We start from the raw sequence: 23,659 nt of genomic DNA, 5'->3' as shown, positions 1-23,659 counted from the left end.
TCTAAATGCATTAGCACAACTGAGAGAAGTATTTCAGCCATTATTCATCATTATTCAGTGTATTAGGGCCTTAGCCTTGGTTATTATTTCATTTATAAATGTTTTCCCTTGATTAGTTGAAAAGCCAGTAATTACACTTGTAAATACAAATATGTTCTAATTTAATAAATGTGAGCATGAATATATTAAATCTAAACAGCCCTTATATACAGATTTACAGATCAAAGAGACAGTTCAAGTTACAAATCAGTTTTCATATACTAAAATATTTTGAAATTCAAAGCATTTCTCCCCACCCTTAATTATCAAGTGCAAACTTTAATGGACACATAAGAACAACAATGGCTAGGATTTCCAGGCTGCTTTATAAAAAAGGCCTTTCATAAACAATTTGAAAAGTGACATTTCACAGTTGTACTTACTTCCAACCTATTGGAAGATTTCATATATGAACTACAGTTGTCCCATTGCATTATCCACTTTGCTGCAGTTTGTTCATGTAAAACAACCTTTCCCAAAATAACAGTGATACAAATATAGCAAAGGAAATTCCGAAATAAGTTGCAAACTGTAAAATGTATACCAAATATCCATATTTATTTCAGCTTCCAGCTGAATCCCAAGGACCGGGTGTAGGTTATCTTCATACAGCGTGAACATTTCTATCCTTCAATGAATGAAACGTTAGCGTGTACTGCTTAGTCCAGTCAATGATGTTGGGCTTGAACATTCCAAAGCATTTACACTGGAAGAAGTCTGCTAGGTTCTGAAGGCAGCCATAGCTAGGAAGGGAAAGAAAACAACATGATGAGAGTGGAAATATTTTCCCTTGTTTTGCTAATAAACAAAGTGCTTGAAACATTTATATGGCCCCAGGGAAATGTTCTGGGAGGAGAAGGGGACTGCTGAGCAGCACTCCTGTGAAAGGGCTGTTTGTGAGAACTAGTTTCTCAACATGCGGCTATAGTCATATATGCCCCATACAGAGATACTGGTTTGTATATATGGCACTTCCACACAGGCCTTTACATACTTCCAAGGTACTCAAAATGGACATAAGTAATGTATTTATACGCTAAAAGAAATCAATCAGATTTAGCTATATGTAACAAACTTTTACAATGCAGAAACAACATTAAAACTAAACAACATCCCCCATCTGTAAAAGGTTTCTGACAAGTTTTGGGACATCTTGGTAGGTTCTAATAAAGGCATTGGGCTCTTGTGGGTATCCATGAAAACAGATATTAGAAGAGCTATCAACTGTATCCAGGAAAGGAATGAAAGGCTTGTGGTCTTTTTCAGTCTGCAAGTCCTTGCCATGGATGAAGGGATCCAGCTCAAGACTGAGATGTCTCTTCTTCTTTGGTGATCACTCATAGCCAAGTACGGTAATATTGTCTTCCATGAACACGTCTTAACAGTGAGTCCATAAGTGACTGTGAAGGCCAATTCTGGATCCACACTTCCTTCCACAGTAGGGACATAGGTTTCCAGGCAGGAGTTGATCATGGCGAGGGTTTACCAAGCGTGCCTTCCTCTTAGCACGTTTCTCCCTTTGGTCCTGAGTTTGAGTGTCTTCAAAGTCCATGACACCTTTGGTAAAGGCTGTACATCCTTTAACATCCCAGTTTGAGGGGTGGTAGAGGAGGGAATGAATAACAGCTTTCTTTCTCAAGGTCACTGAGAATGCTGCAAAGCAACATGGTTCTTATGCACCAAGGTTAGGTGGAGGTCCCTCTATAACATGCGAGTGATGCAGACATGAAACAGAAACTCTCCCCGCAAGTCTTCCCTAATTTTGTGGTCTCTAGAAGTTGAAGGCATATTGGCTTGGGATGATGGGGCCAAAAGTTACTTACTTATATGGAGTTTTCCTGAGTGAAACAGGATGCTTTGAACGCTTACTCTGCTTCCAGAGGGCACTCCTCTCATGTGAGGTCAATCCAAGAAAGGTAATCTTGAAAGAAACAAACAAAAAATGGAAATTGCCTATTACATGCAATTCAGGAAGAATACAGAAAGAAATGAAGCTCTACATGAAATGTCAGAGGTACCCAAAAGATAGTATTTTATTGCATTTTAATGAAGCCATAAAAAACAGGGCCCCTTTCAGTTAAAAGCATGTTAACAGTGGAAAAACTGTGAGAGAGGTACTACTAACAATTAATGCTGGGTTCACCATCCCAACTATTGACAGAAGTCTCAATATAAAGCTGTTAGAACTGTGTGCTTGAATCACTTCCTGTGTAATGCTATTAATGATTCAGCAACTTATTATTGGGCACAAGATACCAAGTCAAGAACAGTATCAATCTTAACTAAATTCTGTAAGCAGGCATTCTTATTTAAAATCATGTATTTTTTCCCCTGTGCAGTTTTAATAGCTCAACTAGAAACACATTTCCAATCATTGCCCCATATGCACAGTTCAAAATAGTCAAAATCAGGAGAAGAGAAGGGTAGATCTCAGACTGATGCCAGAAATAACTGCCAGTGGGAGGCGGGGGCTACAGAATCCTCTCCTCCTTAGGTTGAATGTGCTCATGAAGTTCAGCACATTCCGCTTGATCACAGCTTAAGGAAAATGAGCTAAGATGACCAGTATACGTATTTGTTGCTAATACACTTTTCCATACTTGTTCCTTTGCTGAAAATGAGTGCACAAGTGGCTACTTATGCAGCCAAGCTGGCATCCTTGATTTGTAATGACACAAAAATAAAGAAGAGGAAAAGGTGACTTAATGCTCCCAGGCAGCTATCTTCAAAGGTCATAAAGGGTTTAGCATGGAACAATGATGCACAGCTGAGCTGCCCGACAGTTTTCAGTTCAGCACTAGCCACTCCACTGGGCAGGATCAATTATTCATACCATATTTTTAGAAACTGGCAACAGGACTATTTTTCTCTCAAGTCCATCTGAACATAACATTCTCAACAAGCATTTGCCGCACGTGAACCTTAAACTAACAGCCCAATTTCAAAGGTCTAGTTTACTTGCTGCAGTTTGCGATCCTACAGCTAGAGCAAGATCCCAAATCTGGAAGTAAGGCAATTAAGAGCAAACTGGGCATGCTACACACCAGGGCAGGGGATGTGAGGCTTAAACCCTTTTATAAGCTGCCCAGGGAGACTGAAAATGAGAGCAACTCTGTTGTACAGTCACATTAAGTGGAGGACTTGTGCAATATTGGCTGCTGGTGTGCTGGCATTAGAGTTGGAACCAGTCCCATCTCTGGCACTGGGACACCAGTTTGTCCCTTATGCCAGTGCTGAAGCTACTATTCAAACCTCTGAGCTGCTGCATTTCCATAATTACTGGATCATCATTCCATCTATATCCAAACTTCAGAGGTGAGTGTGGATCTTTATGTAGCCAAAACACACAAGAAGAAGGGTATCAGGAGGCCTGGAGGAACTCCAAGGCCTGGAGAAGTACAAAAAGTCTTTTTTGGGGGAAGAAATGGACAGGGAACAGAGTCCTCCAAAACAGCCCAATGAGAATTTCAGTAGCCACAGAGTTGTTTTGGGAGGGAAACCAGAGTGAAATATCATGAAGGGAGGTGTGGATGACTAACAGAACAGAGGTTCAGTATTGAGATATTAATTATAGGGATGCAAGGGTAGGTTGCTGAAGAAGTATTACAACTGAAAAACCTTTAGGAATAAACCTTAGATAAAATCAAACAGTACCTGATAGAGCTGAAGGATTAGCAACAACATAGCCCATGACGTGTGAAAAGATATGAGTGTGAAAATGTACAACACCCATGGAGAACAAGACACAATCTGCGTGAAGGAAGTCCATGCTCCATCTTCCCAGTATGTTGTTGTGCAGTGTTCTGACCAATCTAGGACAAGGAATTTTTATTTTCAGTTTTTAAAAAAGGTGGCTTGAGAACAGATGATGGTGATCTACCCAGAAGATCCAATCTGTACATTTACTACAAAAGTATTGTTCACATATTTAACAAGCCACAGGAATAGCTGAATGTAAATAGGGAGTATCGTTCTCTCAGTGTGGCCAGGGTCAAAGATCTATTTGTAGCAGAACTCTTATGAATTGAAAATTAAAGCTTTGCGGAGAGATATTGCTCAACATGCACAAGCTTCCCTAACAAAACATAACCTCCATTTGTTCCATTGCCATTTACGTGATATTTTGTGTGTATGCCAGAAGCTGTGCATTTTGCAAGTAGAACTGTTCACATGGTAATTTCTCCTGATCTCAACTTTTCATATTCCAGATTATGAAAAGTTTTTTTTAAAAAAACAAACAAACATTTTTTGCTGGAACATGAAACAGTGGAATTTTCTAAAATGTTACTCAATACAAGGATAGGTATCAATATATAGCAGTTTGTGGCAAACTAATTAGTGGAAAAGGTGTAGGGAATACATACACAGAATTGTTCCGTATAGTGCCCAGATATTCACCATTGTCAGGAAAACGAGAAACAGGACAAAATAAGAATGGTTGCCAACACCTAGATTAGAAAAGTTGGTAAGGATTTGTTTAGACCACAGTCACAAGGCAATTCTTCCACACCATATCCCCAGTCATCAAAAAATGCACCCAAGTAATTCATGGAAACAAAACTAGTTCAGGGAAATTAATAACTAAAGTTCTACATGTTTTCTGCTATAAGAATTCAGGAGTTGGCCATTTGATATCCCACCCAAATCATGGCAGTGTTAACCGAACAGAAATGTGCATGTTTACTCTGAAAAGCTGACTTTTCAGAGGAAGGCTGACTTTTATATGTATAGGATTTCAGCCCAAAACTACATAAAATGTATTTTAAGTACTTCAAGCCAAGCGTTTTAACAATACCCAAACTGTGCAATGTGCATATGAAACTACTCTTACATTCTAACTGGTTGCGGTTCCCTGTGCAGCTTGTCAACATCCCATCACATAGCACTCAACTACTAAAGTTTCTCTACATGATGTATTAAGGGCTCTGCTTTGAAGTCTCCAAAAACATTCCTGGCACTAACAAGGGACTTCTAATTCTGCTAAAATAAGCTCACCTATGCATCGTCCAATCCAAATGCAATGCTGGTCATATCTAGCTACACATGAGTTGCAAGTGTGGCAATGCATGGATCTCAACGGTTTTTTCACCTTGGGAAGAATGCAGGGGAAAGTAATTAACTCATGATTCAGACAATATATTCACAGATGTCCTGATTAGCTTTAAATCTTCATCCTTGTTTACTTACAAAACCACACAAAACCCAACAATATGAGCCACCACTTTGGGTGGCCAAGATCATGGCTTGGTTGGATTCAGAGAAGCCTGTGTGCACATGCAAAGTGCTTCCACGTATGAATGGGAGGCGGGAAGGAAGGAAGTTCCCATTCATGTAACATAAAGGATACCATTCTGAAGACACCCACTACCTTTGGGGAAAGGGTTTTAAATCTGAATGCAGGCCAAGGCCAACAAGCAGGCTGCAAGAGCTGTTTGTTGCCATTGATGGACCACTTTTGTTGGCACTCCTAACAGGTCTTGTAACCCCTAATTCATGAGCAGAGCAGCTTGCAGGATTGGGCTGCAAAAAATATCACTTATTATATACAGTGGTACCTCGGGTTACAGACACTTCAGGTTAGAGACTCCGCTAACCCAGAAACAGTACCTCGGGTTAAGAACTTTGCTTCAGGATGAGAAAAGAAATTGTGTTCCAGGGGTGTGGCGGCGGCAGGAGGCCCCATTAGCTAAAGTGGTGTTAAGAACAGGTTAAGAACAGTTTCAGGTTAAGAACGGACCGCCGGAACGAATTAAGTACTTAACCCGAGGTACCACTGTATACCAAATTAAAGATATATCTGTGGAATTAAAAATAAATAAATCAATACTAGAACAAAGCATGACTTACAAGACACGATGTGCAAAAGGTTCTGAAATCCAAGGAGCCAGATTCTCCAAGATTAATAATATTCTGAAAGACAGATATTTTTCAATCATTTTATCTATCGTTTTTGTGAATCCTCATACTGGCATCATCATTGAGAGATCCTACATTCACCTTTATATACTTCTGTAAGGCCACTTTGGGTGCTGGGAGTAGGATTTTCATTCCTTTCAAGGCAGCCATGACATCCCAATCTAAAGTAGTTTATCTCTGCCTTATTAGTATCAGAAGCTTCTCCACACCCCTTCCTGGATTCTTTCAGCTTTAAATGACCAGAGGCTTAAAAGTTTACAGTATCTTAATGCTGTGTGTGTGTAACAAAAGAGTGGAAGGATGTTGCTGGCAAAGAAGTATGATGCAGGAGCAGTGTTTCTGAAACTGGGAAGTATTCCCTACATTATTATGGCCCTGGAGAGTCCTTTTACTTGTCCTTGTATATCTGACACAAGTTCCTATTTTCTTGAAGTGCTGACAGGTTTCCTTGCTATAGTCTTACAATTTCCCCAAGTTGCTATCACTGGTGGTGAATATTTACATTACGAGGAAAGTGCTAAGTAAAGTATCTCCAAAATGCATTGTTCTCAGGTGACAAATGTATAAAAAATATAATGTATTATAGGAAATCATGGCATACATTTGATGCAAGCAAAAAATACCTTTTTATTCTCTTCTTCTGTAGTCTTAATGAATCCAGGATCAGTTCTGATAGTTTTGTATAAATAATAGAAAAGACCCACGATACCAAGAAAGAAGGGAAGCCGAGAAATCGTGCCTGAAAAATGTAAGCTCCAGTTAAGGAATATGTCTAAGAAGGTGCTGGATTAGATGAGCCTTTGTTATGACCTAAGAAGGCTTTTTTATGCTTCCCAAATTCATGTATTGCTGCATATTAAGAATCCCTCTCCAAGGGCTCAGCTAGACTGGTACAGAAAAAGCCATTTATATGCATTGTATAAGCAATGTAAGTGCCTGGCATGCTCTGGTCCATGGGGTCATGAAGAGTCGGACACGACTAAATGACAACATCATAAGCAATATAACATTGTGCCACCAGATGGCGATGTGGAGTCCCATTTTTCTCTACTTGTTTTCCGTTTAAATTTACAATGCTTTAAACTGAAACGCTTCTTTGATGTGCCTAGGTCCAGCCCAAGCTACGCTTCAAAGTTGAATGGATGCCTTAATGCCTGCAAAGCATGCTACAATAACAATATTTACAAAATTGTTGTAAATAAACCACAACATAATAACACTGAAGCAGCAGTAGCGCCACTACTATAAAGTATCTTTATTAGAAGCCAAGCAAATATATGCATGCATTTTAGCTGGAACATGCCCAAGCAGTTCACAGGAATTAATCCAGATAATTGTATTAATGAGATCTCATTAGAAACCATGCAAAAAGAAAATACCACTTGAGAGATGAAGTAATTAACATTGAAATGCTATCTAGTACTAGAACAGATTAAAGATGGCTTAAAACAGTAATTATTGTTGCTGCCGAATCTCTGTTATCCCTTTTCATAAAAAATAAAGCCCCATGTGCAGAAGTTAAGCAAAATAGAGAGCTGAAAATACAATATTTGAATATCAGAATCATGTCACTCGCACAATGCATCCATGTGAATTAGCAATTCTATGCGAAATACAGCAGCTGCGAGCGAGAACATACTGTTGTACTAGGACAAACTTAAAGGCAATGTGGAGACAGAGATGTTTGTTATGCTGCTACCTAGCTGTTGTCTACCAAAACATGGCTAATCTTTTGTACCGTTAGCACAGTATATCAACACATCAGGCCGCTTGCACCATTCTCTCACTGGGTTTTGGTAATGCTTTGTTGGTATTCACCCAAACCCAGTAGGAATAAATTACTTGTATTTTATCTACCCTACATATAGGGGGAAAGGATGCTGCTGAGGAGGTGATCCAGACTGTATTCCAGTTAAAGACAAGGGAAAACTACTGGATTTATTGCCAGTATCTGCTTTCCTTTCCTTTGACGGCATAGCAAGACATCAGTGTTGTCAGAGGCCAACAGCCCTGACAGATGGGCGGCGGTACATGTTGCAGAAACATGACTCTTCCTTGATAAGAAAAAGCCCACCTATTGCCCCAAGCTGTCAGTACATTGAAAACTGTATTTTATGTTTCCACCTCAACCAATGTCTTATAGCAGCTTCCTATAAAATGTTAAAAGTCAGAATTTCTTTAGATTTCTACAGAATGAAAGCATTTTTATATCTGAAAGAACAAGACCAGTGTTTCTTCTATGCAATAAAACACAAAGGATATCAGGCAGGAACAAGATGAAACAGGTCCAAGATATCCAGAAGACAGAACCAAGCAAGAATGCTAATGGGAAGTATTGTAGTTTGTAGACCCCTACAAACTGCCTGAAAAGGAAATTTGAAAAACATTTCCATGAAGTATACAACATTTAAACATTCAAAATAACACCTGACATAAAAACATTCAAAGTAATATTTTAAAAACTTCAGCAAATTTATTTTTCAGGTTATGCATAAAAAAATATTTTTGTGTGTTTGAAAGGGTTACAACAAACCACAGTTCTGAGTTTATATGTAACATAGAACTGCAGTTTGTTCTAAAATGAATTAGAAGCTTTCAATATTTCCTTCTTCCATGAAGGCAGGGGATGGAGAGTCCCAAAGCTCATGCATGCTTATCTACAAGGTGGGAAACCATGGTTTCCTGTGATGTCTCAACTGAGCCTTCCTAAATCCCCCACCCCAAAACAAAGAAAGAAACAAAGACACACACACACACACAGAGAGAGAGAGAGAGAGAGAGAGAGAGAGAGAGAGAGACTTAAAATACACTGTTTACGCTGATGTAGATTTGAATTATGTTCCAAGGCTGCTTCACACATTACTTTTTTTTTTCTACACAATAGAAGCTTTCAAAACATATGTAATCACTTGTAAGCAGTCCTACAGACATGACACGCCTTGCACATCCACCCGGTGCACACATTGTGGGAAGTTGCAGTCAATTACTGCTGCATGTAGCCAATCAATGACACATTTTTCACTATGGAAGTAATTTCTATGTAAGAAAGCCATAATGTGTCCAGCAGAACTTTTTTCCTTTGGATTCTATTCAGTGCCATCTCTCCATCCAATACTCCAAGTGCCACAATTAATATTGTTGAAAGACTACCATCTTATTGATGAAAGAGGGCAATGCTTGTTGTGGCTCATAGTTTAGGAGGTGAGCATCTTAACCAGGCCATGTGTTTTCCCTTTAACTTAAAACGAGTTCCTTGTTGATCTTCTAGGAACACAAGGCACAACTCTTTGCAATGTAGAAATAACCACAAGGAAGCTAGGGGCACCTACCTTGCAAGCAAGGACATGATAACAAATATGAAGACTAGCAAGCTTCCTTTCAACAGCCATGAATCTGAATTTAAGTCCGCTACATATCCTATAGCCCATATCAACGCCAACGATGACACTAGCAAGAGTAAGAACTACAATAAAGAGAAATAGTATCAGTTTCATAATAACATGGTATGGAGGGAACAACATGTGGAAGTTGGAAAACAGATCAGAAGAAACTGATGCTGAAGAATGGGAAGGGGAGAGAAAAATCGTATCTCACAACTCAGAAATGCTTGAAGTTGCCTTGCTTATCAGCTAGAAAGTAGAGCATATCTGGCATCACTCAGGTACACCCAATGCTTCCCAGGGGGTACTCAGGGGTACTCAGTACCAACGCCTCTGTATGTTGTTGCAACTGTGGCACTTGCTGTAACAACTTCATGGTGAAAGCTCATACCAAGAACTAACTTAGTTGGTTTTTAAGGTGCTACTGGAAGGAATTTTTTTTGTTTTAACTTCATGGTGAGTACCATCACCTATTTTTCTAGGGGGAAAAGCACTGTGTACATCTTTTCACTTGACTTCTGCCTCTCTTGATCAGGAGCAAGACCCCAGAAGTACAATTTCCCTCTTCCCCAGCCAGATAACAATCATTTAAAGTTTTTCTTTAATTGTGCAAAATATTGAAGCTCAAGAGGTGCATTAAAAAAACCCCCAAAAACTTTACGATTAGAGAACCATAGCCAAGTATTTGGCGCAAGCGAGTGTTTAAATAAGTATGTGATTGTACACCCACTACCTCGTTTGTCTCTTTGACCTTAACACTCACTTACAGTTTCAAGGTTCAGACCCTAAGAGGACTCTTGTGGCTGTCAAAGAATGGGAGACTTTGCCTTATTTGACTTTCTCCATGACAGAGCAACTGTGTTAGAAAAGCATATCAGGAGCAATTTTCTCTTCCTTTAAATTTAAATTTAATTTAAATTTAAAGGAAGCATCCAATGGTCTGAACCAACAACCCTGAATTCCTTGAGTCTGCTGATTGTCCATTTTCTTTCTACCAACAATACACAAGCTCTTACTTTTCCTAAACCCATCACGAGGTTTCTCTCCCAGCTACATGTTCTCTTTGCTTTCATAAACCTTTTGCCTCCACCACTCATTCTTTGAGGTTGACTCAGCCAGCAAATTCTATCAAGTCCTGGTTCAGTTCCAGCCTAAGCGGTAAGTGGGAATCTGCAAGCATTCCTAACTCAAATGGGTTTTCTTTAAAAGTGCACTGCTGCATGCCAAGATGTGTATCACTATACAATACCTCATACTTTCCTAGAATCCTCAGAAACCTGGATTTTTTTCTGGCTCTCAGTTTCTCTTCTTCACAAAGCAGATGAACAAGTAAGCGATTTTTAGTTTGATGAGCAAGGTCAAGCGGCCTCTCACCCTTCAAATAAAAAGTTTTAAAGTTCTTTAAAAACCAAGTAGGAGGAAGAAAAGCTCAAAAAGCTTATGCAAGCAAGAACATAGCACAACATCTTCTTATTTCAGGCCTAATTGTTAGCAACCCTGCAGGTTCAGGGAATGCCTCTCTAGCCATACGTGAGCTCGTGGCACCATGTTGGCAACCTTAGTTCTAAAGAAGCTTGACAAAACAAACCCTTAAGTTTACCTTGTAAGAATAGAAACTTACAGAAATGTTTAAAAGTTAAAGGGTGCAAGGAGATTAACGGATATATTAGCTTTCTGCAAATGAATCCAATTATGAGAAATAAGTGAACTATTGTAACACCAGCACTACAAATAGATGGGTTTTTTAATAGTCCTCTCTATATGTCATGCAGTCCTAGCTCCAAACAAAGTTAAAATTAAGTAGTGCTAAAATCCCAAGAGATATACCAGGATACTCAAACGGGATAATGCTTTTAAGTATTCTGCAAAACAATAGGAGCACAGATTAAATGCCTTATCATGTATTGTAATGCTACACTCAATTGCCTTGAGATCTACCATATTATACTTTGGTTTATGTGTATGGTTGAATTACTGTCAAAATCTCGTATTTATTCAGCTACCCTATTTAAAACCACAATTCACATACAACTGTGCTGGCTAGGGAAATGGGGTTTGTAGTGAAAAACATCTGGAGGGCCCCTGGTTGTCAAAGGCTGCCATAAAGAGAACAGGTGTTTTTAGAGACCAGGTGTTACCTGTTCTAATAATAAGCTATTTCTCTCCCCGCACTCCACAAAAGATGACCACTTATCCTATTTACAAGTTTCCTCAAATTGATTTCCCTCACAAATAATTATGAAGCTACACTACTCCATTTTTTTGAACAGAACAGCCATGCAGGTGAATGTGGTGTTTTCCTCTACAAGTATTTATTAAAGTAATAATCGTAATATTAACAGCTGGTATCCAAAGGACCATATCCAACACAGCAGCTCCACTCATGCAAGGGACTTTCCTGCATGCCACTGAACTGCCTCTCCTTTCCTCTCGTTTTCCACACGCCCTCAAAATAAGCTCCTAAGGGTTGGGGGACCCTCTGGAGCAGGAGGGGGGCATGGGAGAAGGAGAAGAAATGGAAGTCCCACTGTGCCCATGGATTCCTGCTGGTGAAGTGTTGAATACAACCAGAGAGATGTGCACAAGGGCTTGGGCATGATCCATGGAATTGACATTTTCATGCCATATCACAGACTACCATGCCATATCACAACCTACTTTTGAAGGCACCAACAGATTCAAAAGTGGTTATCCACATGGCATGGAGAGTGAAGAAACACAAGCCCCAAGCCCTCTTGGGTGCACAGCCATGGAGTCCTTTGGATCTCACCCAATATTTTTTCTGCATTCTAAACACTACAAAGTACTTTACAATACATGATTGCAGTAATCTTTACAACCCTGTAATGCAAAGTTTTTATTATCCCCATACTGTAGATAAAGCCATTTTGTGAGTTTAAGATGAACCAGGGACTTCCTGACTCACACTCCAAGCCACTATACTATAGCAAATAAATAGTTCAACAAGATTCTTTTTCTTTTATTTCTTGTGAGCTGCCCAGGTAACCGATGGTGTTGGATGGCTTATATAAATAGTTAGCAACAACATTGTTTTTAATATTTGACTGGAAGCGCCCAGAGTGGCTGGGGAAACTCAGCCAGATGGATGGGATATAAATAAATTATTATTATTATTATTATTATTATTATTATTATTATTATTATTACAACAGTGCTGACCATGCTTATGTACAGGTAAGGCATCTAGATGCACATATATAGAACTTCTGACCACCATGGGGAGTAATATTATCTGTGATTTCAGGAAACAGAATGGAGCGGAGCAGAACAGAACAGCCTAACTCTTGTGGCTAGCATTGCTCTTTGCTTTGAAACAGAAATAAAGATATTTTTGCTTTTGATGGAAAAAGACTGTAGCCCTGAAGCTGTGCTTTGAAAACTGTATTGTGATTTTAATAGCCAGGAGGCTCTTTATTGATGAAAACAAACTCATACCTTGATATTTTTGATGTCCAGACTCGACCCAGCTTCTAGCAACACATCTACAGCACTAACATTTCCTGATACAACAGCCCAGTGCAATGCAGTGTTTTTCTCTATGTTGTCTACAGCTTTGAGGGAAGGATTAAACTTTAACAGAAAACGAGTAGGTTCCGTCCTAGATGAAAATATATACAAGTCAGCAAAGAGAAAACACACATCACCTTTAAAATGTATATATTTTAATAATTTATTTTATTAATAGTAATACTGGTATGCTGTTACCCAGGAATCAATTCTAGAGGTGTACTCATGTTAATCTGTTACTGCAAACAGAAGAATGTGGTACATTTAAGATTTAAAAAGTCTTAATAAATTTGGCACAATCAATCTGTTAATCTTTAAAGTACCACAGGACTCTTTTTTGAGTCACTTTGGAATAAGGACATCTAAACATCTGAAGTAAAATATTCAGCGCAGGACATAGAAGATTCATGACTGCAATCATTTTTCTGTGTTTTTGACAGAGGAAAGCATTTCAAGAGCAGAGAAGTGGTATCGTTGAGCTGGACAAGATGCATAGTGAATAGATATACATCTTTGCCTATTTAAAGAATTTGTACATGATAGAAAAAGTTATAAGCAGCTTACGAGAAACAGCAAAATTACAGAAAGGAGAAGAAACAGAAATACTTAGGATTATGATATTATCTGCAAAAAGGTTTTGCCTGCAGTAGAGAAATAAGTGTTCAACATGGATGTATTGATTTCATGACAGTTACACTTATGGGAACTCATCATATTTTCCATTATAAAATAAACTCTGAACAATTGCTTTGGTAATGAATATGTCACTTGCTATTTCTTCATGAAATATTTGAGCTGTTTTGAAATAATACAGGTTAAATGCTGCAATCCTATGCATACTTATTCAGGAGAGGTCTCAGTGAAATCAGTGCAACTCACTTCAGAATAAACATTTTACAATTATACAGCACCTTAATTATAATCATTACTTACCCAATTACTTTGTGTGCTGACAGCATAAGAGGTGTTTGTCCATTATGATCAGTTGTATCTACACTCTAAAAATGAAAATATATTACCATTTCAGGAAATGAAAGCCTAAGCTAGATGTACAAACAGAGCCATAAATTGACAATCCTGCATCAAATTACGGTAAATTAAGCTTCTTATTTCATTGAACATTTACAGCTGAATAACATTTTTGTATGGCCCACAGGCCCTGCCTTTCTTACTCTGGTATATATGATATGTATCAATTGTTCTCATGTACTGGGAGTTCTAGAACTGGTACCACTAAAAAGCAGCACAGCACACTCTGGCAACTTTATTTTCTATAAATATACACACCAAATCAGAGACGTTAATAGGAAAAAGTGATATATCTGAATGGCTTACCTTCAACTGTCATTTTTGGTTAGACTATTAAGTTTTACAGCATGAAGTATTAAATAATAAATTATATTAAATGAAAATAAGATGTGCTAGGCAGAAGCAGGTTGGTGCATCTAAAAAACCACTAATATTACTAGAAGGATTTTTCAGCTCTGCCCCTATCTGGCAATTCTTTAAAACAAATTCATCAGTGGTTCAAGATGCTACTTCAGCAGCTGCATTTTGCAATGTTATCAGTGATGAAAATGGGAAGAAACTGATATGTATGGGATCTGAGGAAAAAAACATGCATTTTAATGCACTTTTTAAACCAACTAAGTATGATAGTATGAATTGGGCTGACAGATAAAGAAATCTTCAAATTGACATGTTAAGCACTGAAACAAAGGCTAAGAGCTTGAGAAGCAGTACCAGACTCCTCTGGTTATCAAGCTAGAATAACAGCAGTTTGTGCAGTTGGAGCTGTAAATTAAACTGGAAAATTAAATAGACTCATCCAAAAGGCTGTTGCAAAAGGAAGTAAACATCTGTGGCAGGATGTAGTGATTTACTTTTATTTGTGCAGCTATGAAATGGGATTTCATAACAGTACCACTATTAGGATCCAAGTCATCAGTAAGGTTTCATCTCATAATAGCACCCACACAAAGGAAGTGCCCAGTGTAATATTAAGTTTATTATACTAATAACATACCTGACCCTTTGATATGAGGTAAGCTATGACGGGCATGTGCTGAAAAAGCACAGCTAAATGCAAGCTGCTATATCCTTCACCATCAATTAGAGTTGGGTCTGCTCCACATTTTAACAACAGTATGACCATAGACAAATGCCCTTGTCTGGAAAGAGACAGAAGTGTTTAGTTTTAGAACACTACCTGATATAGAAAATATAATGCATTACGGTATTTCTTATGGAAAAGAGAAACACTGATACTGCCAACTGCCGGCTTTAAAACTGTAATTTGGAATTACATTATTAGCACAAAAACTATTGATAGCAGCCACACTATTAGACACTAGCAAATGGAAGAAGAGAGATATTCCTATTGCTAGGTGATTGTATGAGGGACAGTAACTGATGAAGCACTGATTGGATTAGAATAAGAAACAAAGATGAAAAATTGGGCTGGATTCACCTAACCAGCCCCATCAGCAGGAGCCCTGCAAAAGGATTTCCACTTGTACAATGTGACTTTTTCACCCTGTCCTGTGCCCCCGGAAACTGGCTTGGAGGCATCAGGAGAGCCCCCAGAACAACATGCCCCTGGGGTAGGAAAGCAGGAATGGTTTCATCTGGCAAGCACTGCAGGTTCCCAGATGGAATGGTTGTGCTATGTTGAATTCTACCCACAGACTTTATTTACTTATGGAATTTTTGAATGGACATATTAACAATAATTTGGTTTCAAATGAGAATGTCAATTCTGTGAGCTTGGCTATTTCCCTTTTTTTCTAGGTGTATATATATTGAGTGGTGTAGAAGTGTTTGACTAGTACACAGTAAACCAGGTGCAAATTCACATTTATTCATGTAGCTTACCTTGGGCCAATCACCAGCTCACAGCCTAACCTAATAGGGCCCAATTGCACTGGCTGCCAATTAGTTTCCAGGCCCTATGCAAAGTGCTGTTTTTGAATTATATAATCTTAAATGGCTCGGGACCACAATACCTCAAGGACTGCCTCTCCCCATATGAACCAACCTGGGGATTCGAAGGGTGCCAACATAAGAACGGACCTTTACTGAGGTGGCTCCTTGTTTGTGGAATACTCTTCCCAGGAAGGCTTCCCTGGCGCCATCATTACATATCTTTAGGTGTCAGGTGAAAATGTTTCTCTTCAATCAGACCTTTGGTGATTAACTTTCTATGGCCTTTTAATTTTTTTTGGGGGGGGGGGCTATTGGTGTTTTTCTTCTAACAGATTTTGTGTTTTCATTGTGTATTTTTATGTTGTGCTGTGATCTTCAGATGAAGGCTGGCATTAAAAACAAATAAATAATGCAATAAATAAATATTGTGCTTATTTAGAAAACTGTATTAAAATCCTGAAATTGAATGAGCCATTAAACCTGGGCAAGAACTTTGCCTTTTGTTTGTGTTTCTTATTTTTATGGTCAGCTGACTTTTTGCCAACAACTGAGGTGAAAGAAAAGAACAGAGAAACAAATGAGATGAGAGAGAAACAAATTAGTAGTTATATAAAATTAGTAGTTATGTATGGGTCAGGGGAGATAACAAGAGAGTGAAAACTACACCTTTCTAGCAACATAATTTTCACAAAAGCAAAACTATGTTTCCCTCTTGCATCACATGTAACATGCATACACTCAAGAAGTCTAAAGCATGATTGGCTCTTCATTAATTCCATACCTAACAGCCCAGTGAAGTGGAGTGGAATTTAAATCACCTCCTAGTTGATCCACCACTGCACCTTTGGAAATAAAGAACCTGTGGTAACAAACAAACAAAACGACAATGCATAAATAAAACGGAATGCTTGTTCTAAAAGTGGATCGTTCACTGAACATTTGCCCACAATAGAAATAAATTTATTCAAGAATTAGCAATACAGTCTTATAAAAAACAGAAATTTTAACTCTGTCAAAATGATGCCTTTTTCTTCAGTCACCCAAAATGCATTTTGAAAAATAACCATTCAGTGGTTATCATGGCAGTTTTAATAGCTAGAAGTATACCACTTCGGGTCTGAGAAGGAACAAGTTCTTGCAAATATTTTAATACACATCTGAGATACTAACATAAATGGCACTCTCTGCTGTTGTTGGGGAACAACAGCAGAGAGCGCTATTGCCCTTAAGACCTGCTTGTGGGCTTCCCATAGGCACTTGGCTGGACATTCTGGGAAACAGGAGGCTTGACCTAGATTAAGCCACTGGTCTCCTTAAACTTGGAAGGAGTGGCAAAATCCTTTCCTGGCCGTAATTGCAAGGTTGTTCTCCCAAATGAACCGGCACAAACACTAAGTTGCTATCAGAGTCCCTATTCCATGTACTTTGACCCTTAAAGATGCAGCAGACAGGGAAAAGGGTCGGGAGATTTCCTGTAATGGCAGTAAGAGTCAGAAATAGCCTCCCAAGAAAGGTCAGCATGGGCTCATCTTTAGATAGGCATTTTTATTACAATAGGCCTTTGGGTCCTTTTGTCAATGTATTTTGATCATTTGATTCTTAATCTGTTTTGGTTGGTTGTTATTAGAGTTAGTTTACGCCTAGTTTCCATTATTATATGACACAGCAAAGTACAAACGTATAAAAATAAAAACATACGCTTGTAAAAAGACATGTGGCTAATTTACAAATATCATGGTATTGTTTAATTGATTGGCAGATAGCTGTGATGCAATTTTAACGAATCTTAACGACTGCAATTTTTCCTTTTTCCTGTAAGACCTATTGCAGTCGTTAAGAGTCGTCAACAGGCTCATCACAGGTATCTGCCAATCACCCATTCCCACCACCCTTCTGAGTAATACCCCTCCCCACCTTCTCACTATATAGAAGGGACTGGTGACTTCTGTTTCAGTGTATCTGAAGAAGTGTGCATGCACACGAAAGCTCATACCAAGAACTAACTTAGTTGGTCTTTAAGGTGCTACTGGAAGGAATTTTTTTTGTTTTGACTATGGCAGACCAACACGGCTACCTATCTGTAAATGGTATTGTTTGGCATTCTGTGTACTCAAAGGCGGCATCTGGAAGAAGAAACACCAGTCAGGCAGGCTAAAAGATTTTGCACTGCTTTTACTGGTTCGCTGGTCTTAAAATATAATAGTATGTTGTCTTTGCCCTGACTGAACTGGGACTGCTCTGAACGTTCAAAATGATGCTAGCTGATTTCGCAAAAAGTTTTGAAAATTTTAAAGAGCCATATTTTCTATGAAGTAGTTTAGTGGAATGCAGAACACATAGGCTTGATCCAAGAATAATCAGTGGAAGAAAAATAACTGAATAATGCACTAGCCCTTACACAAGAGTTTACAGGTGGCTTTCTGCAGTGCAGTGTCACAATATATCAGGGGTTGTGTTAAAGTATAAGAAACAGTGTCTTGATTATGAAAGTTTCTCCTAGCAGTCAGATTCTTGCCTTGTGCAGAATATCAACTTAAATATCTGACTCATGCAAATGGCTATTTGGATTCCACCCACAATTCAAAGTAAGGCAAATAACAAAACTGCAGTTACTGAAAACTAACATTTTTTATATTATCTGTAACCATTATATCAATTATATTTGATCTTAAGACTCAGAAGCCTCACAAAGGTCACACTAACAAATGTGAATAGTAATAAAATGAAGTTTCACAGGCATAACTAATGCACAATATGGACAGGTATTTCTAAAACTAAGCAACATATTTTATTTATTTAAGGTGTTTGTAGGCCACTTAATCATTAGAATTTATTAGCATTCTAATATAATATTCAATTAGATAATTTAACAGATTACAAAGAAAAAACCAAACAATTTTTTTATCTGTTTCATTTATATACAGTCCAAAGTCCTTACACATGCAATCACTGACAAAACTTACTTTACAAGATCAAGCCGATTATTGATTGCTGCCCAGTGAAGAAGAGTAACATTTTCTTTGTCTGGCTGTCTTACATCATACCCTGCTTCCACCAATTCCTGACACCGATCCAGCAGGCCATATCTGAAATCAGAGTACAGTAAGATAAATTTGAATGGCAAAGAGTTATAGCTTTACTCTAAGTCATCATTATGTCTAAATCTGACAGTAAGAGTGGACAATACAATATATTACACGCACCAACACAGAGTCTCTGGAATGCAACTTTTATTCCAGGAAAGCAATCTAGCAGGGGAGGGGAAGACTTTCCTATGAGAAACAAATCATTTTTGAGCAACAGGGAGAGAAATAGCTAGGCTAACACACACACGCACACTACATATTTAAATGCTGGTTACTAGTACCTTGCTCACTTATACAACATACTGTAGCTGAAATTCAATGCATTACTTTATAACACGTGAATTATTCAAGAAACTTACTGAGTTGCTTTGACAATATCAAAATTACTGTAGTCCTCTGCAAAAGGAAGCATATCTTGTTCTTTTGGTAGATCTTTTTCTTCATACATGTTAGACCAGCTATGTCCATGATGGCCAAGGGGACCGTGGCTATGATTTTTACACTGTTAATGAACAATTAACATATTTCATAAGAAATATTTTACCCGAAAACATTGTATTCTTAAGAGAGGCTGTTGCTTACTTGCAATTTACAATATGTATTCCTGTTATAAACCATCTGCCATATACAAAAAAAATAAGTAATGGGAGCATTTAATCCAAGCCTCTGAGTAATTTGCATTCCTACCCATGTGTGGGAATTAGGGCAAAAATAAATAAACAACAATGAGGGAGCACATAATCCCACATCCCAGTTCATGGTCAAACATATCAACTTATGCATCTACAGTGGTACCTCGTGTTAAGTACTTAATTCGTTCCGGAGGTCTGTTCTTAACCTGAAACTGTTCTTAACCTGAAGCACCACTTTAGCTTATGGGGCCTTCCGGTGCCGCTGTACCGCCAGAGCACGATTTCTGTTCTCATCCTGAAGCAAAGTTCTTAACCCGAGGTACTATTTCTAGGTTAGCGGAGTCTGTAACCTTGAGCATATGTAATCTGAAGCGTATGTAACCCGAGGTACCACTGTATACAAAAGTACACATGAACCTGTGTCTTATCCTATTATCCTGTGTCTCTTCCTATTACACAGAGCTAAGCAGAGCTTGTCTTATATGGAATGAAGGTGGCCACTAGTGAATCAGGCAGAACGCAGTGCAGGCTTAAAATGCGGGGGGGGGGGGGGGAGCTTGAATGCAAATGACTGAGGTTTGAACTAACACAAGGAGTGAGAGACAACTGGACTAAGGAAATGAAAAGGGCCTAAGGAAATGAAATAGGAATTGGTTGGTTGGCATCCCTTCTGTCTTGGATGAATGAAACACTATTAATGAGTGTCCCAAGGAAGGAAGACAACAGAGAAACAAGTTCAGTCACACGTGTACAGTCACAGCTGAGAACAGTTTCTGACAGCAATTTAAAAAAGGGCAGGGTGACCAAAGGTAGGCAAGCCTTTGCAGAGAGCCTCTGAGCCAAAGGCTGATTTCACCTTCTTAGTATTTTTTAAAAGCTTCCTTTTGGATTAGCATTGGCTTCTGCTTCCTAATTAAGCTGAAGAAACAAATATGACTGAAAACCAAGATGGGGAAAGGAGGCAATAAGGAATTTAGATAGGCTGGAAAAAAAACATTGCTCCCTAGTATGAATATTTATGGAAATCTCTGCACTATTAATGAAGGAATGTATCACAATCAGTTTCAGATGATATTTTGAATGTTAACTTCATACCATAATGACAGATTCATAGAATGTGAATATTAATCATTACATATAAATATTAGTACTTTCACTACAATATATTTAGGAATGTTATATGTATATGTACACACACACTTAAAAGTCTTCTTTTAAAAGTAATAGGAAAGTCACTGGAAGGCATAGGCTCTAAAATAAAGGGTGATCTCATTGACGACATAGATGGATGAATGAGCCATTTAATGACAGGAAGTAAAAGTAAGGATTACAATACAATTTCCCTCCAGAAACTTGCAGGTGACAAAGAGTCTCTGGCCAATCAGAATTCAGATCAGAAAAGATGGAGATGTTTCCCAAGGAATGTACATTGACATCAGTGTAAGATGCTTGCTGGAGGGAACTTTCCCAAAATTGGTCAACGCATAAACATCCAAGCAATCTAGAGCATTGTCATACAGGTTCCTAGAACAACATGGATACACCAAGGAGAATAGCAGTATTTGTGAAAGCTTCCTCCCTGAAGTTGCTAAGCGAGAACCCTGCAAGGGGTGTAGGATGTCGGTGTAGCTGCTAATCGGTGCAGCTCCGCTCATGCACCTTTTCCACTTATGAGCTTTTCTACTGAGTAGGGCTGGTGTGTCTCAGCAGAGCACCTCTCCCCATATCAATAAGAATCTTTGATCAGGATCAATTAACAACAGATCATCATCTTCCTTTATATGGCATCTCACATTCATTTTTGGTTATATGCCTCATCCAAGTTCTCTCCATCGTTCTCTGTTGTCTGAATCTTGCATCCACGTAAGCCCTGCTCCTAGTTTTGTATTGTCCACACACAGATCAGTTAAGCTGAACACTCTTTATTTGAGGATGGGGGGAAATGTCTGTAAATGCAACACCTTTCGTGGGGGAGGGTGATTTCAGCTCTTGTTACCAAAAGGAGGCTTGAGTCAGGTCCGCCCATAGTTGAGTGGAGGAGAGTGAGGAAACTGGGATCCTCTTCCCATCAGCCCAATACTGCCATACCAGCAAACATCCCTTCAGCCCCACCCCCATAAAACACCTGAGAGGCTGCCCCTCCAAAGTTGATGGGCATTGCCATTCAAGTGGTGCCACATATTGTGATCGATCATGTGGGGCGGGGCTTACCTGCACACACACACCGGCCTATATATATATATAGATAGATAGATATAGTCCAGCTGTTTTTGGACTACAATTCCCATCATCCCTTGCCACTGGTCTTGCTAGTCAGGGATGATGGGAGTTGTAGTTCAAAAACAGCTGGAGGCACAAGGTTGGGAAACACTGTGATACCTGCAGTTTCACACACTGTGAAAGGATAGCAGCCGCGGGCTTTCCTATACCGGCTGCTGCCTCTGCCCCCGACCAACCTCTCCATGGGATCAGATAGGATCATGCCTTCCCCTTGGGGTTTTGCTTCTGATCGTTGGGCGGTGGGAAGGAGCAGGATCCGCCCCCTCGGGAAACAACTCCCCACCCCCCCGTGCTTTCCTTTTTTCTTCTTTGGAAGGGCACAAAGCGGGGGGGGGGTGGAAGGAGGGCCAAGAGACGCCATCTCCTCCTCCTCCTCGCTTTCTTCCGGCCTTACTGCTCCGCTTCTAGGCCTCTCCCTCCCCGGCCCTCGCTTAGCAACCCCTCCAGCTTCCCCCCCGGCTAGCGGCCTCCACTTCTGCCCGCCCCCCCCTTTCGCGACCCCGGTGCTCACCTCACGCCCTCCGCAGCCTCCGCCGCTGCCCTCCATGCCAGGCCGCCAAGACCAGGCCCAGCCCCGCTCGCCTGACTAGAGCCACTTCTTGGCGCCGCTTCCTGGTTACCGACGCGCACCTTCCCCGCCGCTCTGGCCCAGGAGGAGGAGCTGCTGCAGGAGACGGAAGAGCGGCGGGCCTCCCTGGCTGCCCCGGCCCCTGGCGGCGGGGAGGCAGCCTGCAAGGCTCCCCAGGGGAAAAGGCGCCTCTGCCTCCGCTCCCCAGTTGTATCGCACGCGAGTTAAAGCCGCCACGTTGCGCTCCTACACTCGCGCTTACCTGAGAGGAGGCCCCATGCTACACGGGTCTTCATCCTGTGCATACGGTTGTGTGGTGTGGGTAAGGGGGCCAGGGGTGAGTGGGTCGGTGGGTCGGAGGACAGAGCTCATGCAGTGACATGTCCTCTTATTCCTGTTTTCATTTGCTCCAGGCTAACGCAGCTCAAAGGCTGCACCGCTGCACGCCGTCTTTGGGAGGAGAAAGCCCCCTGAAAATAACAATATATTACTTATACCCCACCCCCAAATCCGGCTGTGTTTTCTCAGCCTGAATCTGTTAGCTGAGAAGCTAGCGCGTATCGTGGGGCCGCTCTTACTCCCTGAGTAAAACAAGGCAACTAGTTGGTCTGAAAGTTCCACTGAAAGCAATGGGGGGCTTCCGTTTTGACTACGGTAATTTGTTCCTTTTCATTTCCGCCGTAGAGCTGAAAGGGAAATATTAAAACCTAGCTGCTAAGGCTGCAATCCTGTGCCCTGCAGGGCGCAATGGGAATACCCTGCCTTCTTAGTAATCATGTACCGTATATAAGGAGGTCAGATCAGCATACATGATTTTCTCTAAACAACAATCGTGAGGTTGATGACTTGAGAAAGAAACTGAATGAGCATTAGAACCCAGGTCTTCCCGATCAAAATTCAACAGTCTTAATGGCTGAAGCCCCTCTGGCTCCTTTATGTATGGAACTGAGCTATAAAGATGTTTGCAGATGTTGTTCAGATCAAGATAAAACAGCAAGTATTCAAAAGGTGGGGAAGATGCACCTCGTAACATTGTAGTTTTAGAAAATTAAGTTGATCACATTATTATTATTATTATTATTATTTATTAAATTTGTATACCACCCTCCAAAGATCATAGGGCAGGTCACAACATAAAAATACAAATGGAAACATAAAATACATAATAAACAAAAGTAAAATAAACCAGTAATTATGGTGATCCATAATTTTTCCATTACAATTGCTTAAGGTTTCTTAGCACCACCACCAATAGTAGGAATAGCCAACCTGATGCCCTCCAATTAATGGACTACAACTCTCAGC

General features: G+C 39.8%; 1 protein-coding gene across 2 annotated transcripts; it reads right to left on the bottom strand.

The window, feature by feature from the left end:
* Positions 1-144: 144 nt before the first annotated feature.
* On the bottom strand, positions 145-22,517 carry ZDHHC13 (zDHHC palmitoyltransferase 13). 2 transcript variants are annotated; one of them, XM_081891690.1, is made up of 17 exons: positions 22,298-22,517; positions 19,234-19,376; positions 18,752-18,874; positions 16,570-16,647; positions 14,890-15,034; positions 13,797-13,861; positions 12,792-12,954; positions 10,585-10,710; positions 9,285-9,418; positions 8,209-8,318; positions 6,579-6,694; positions 5,887-5,949; positions 5,035-5,128; positions 4,404-4,487; positions 3,694-3,851; positions 1,863-1,960; positions 145-782 (listed from the first exon to the last, which is right to left on the bottom strand). In XM_081891690.1, exons 1-17 carry the CDS (start codon positions 22,331-22,333, stop codon positions 644-646), a joined length of 1,875 nt encoding a protein of 624 aa, XP_081747816.1. In that variant the 5' UTR covers positions 22,334-22,517; the 3' UTR covers positions 145-643. The 2 variants fall into 2 exon arrangements, with proteins under 2 accessions (XP_081747816.1, XP_081747817.1); XM_081891691.1 differs by lacking the exon at positions 22,298-22,517 and adding an exon at positions 21,886-21,994.
* Positions 22,518-23,659: the final 1,142 nt, after the last annotated feature.

The sequence above is a fragment of the Podarcis melisellensis genome (assembly GCF_964234715.1).
Source record: "Podarcis melisellensis genome assembly, chromosome: 1".
Lineage (NCBI taxonomy): Eukaryota > Metazoa > Chordata > Lepidosauria > Squamata > Lacertidae > Podarcis > Podarcis melisellensis.
The sequence above is the reverse complement of the archived record's forward strand: the minus strand, read 5'-3'. Positions and strand labels throughout refer to the sequence as shown.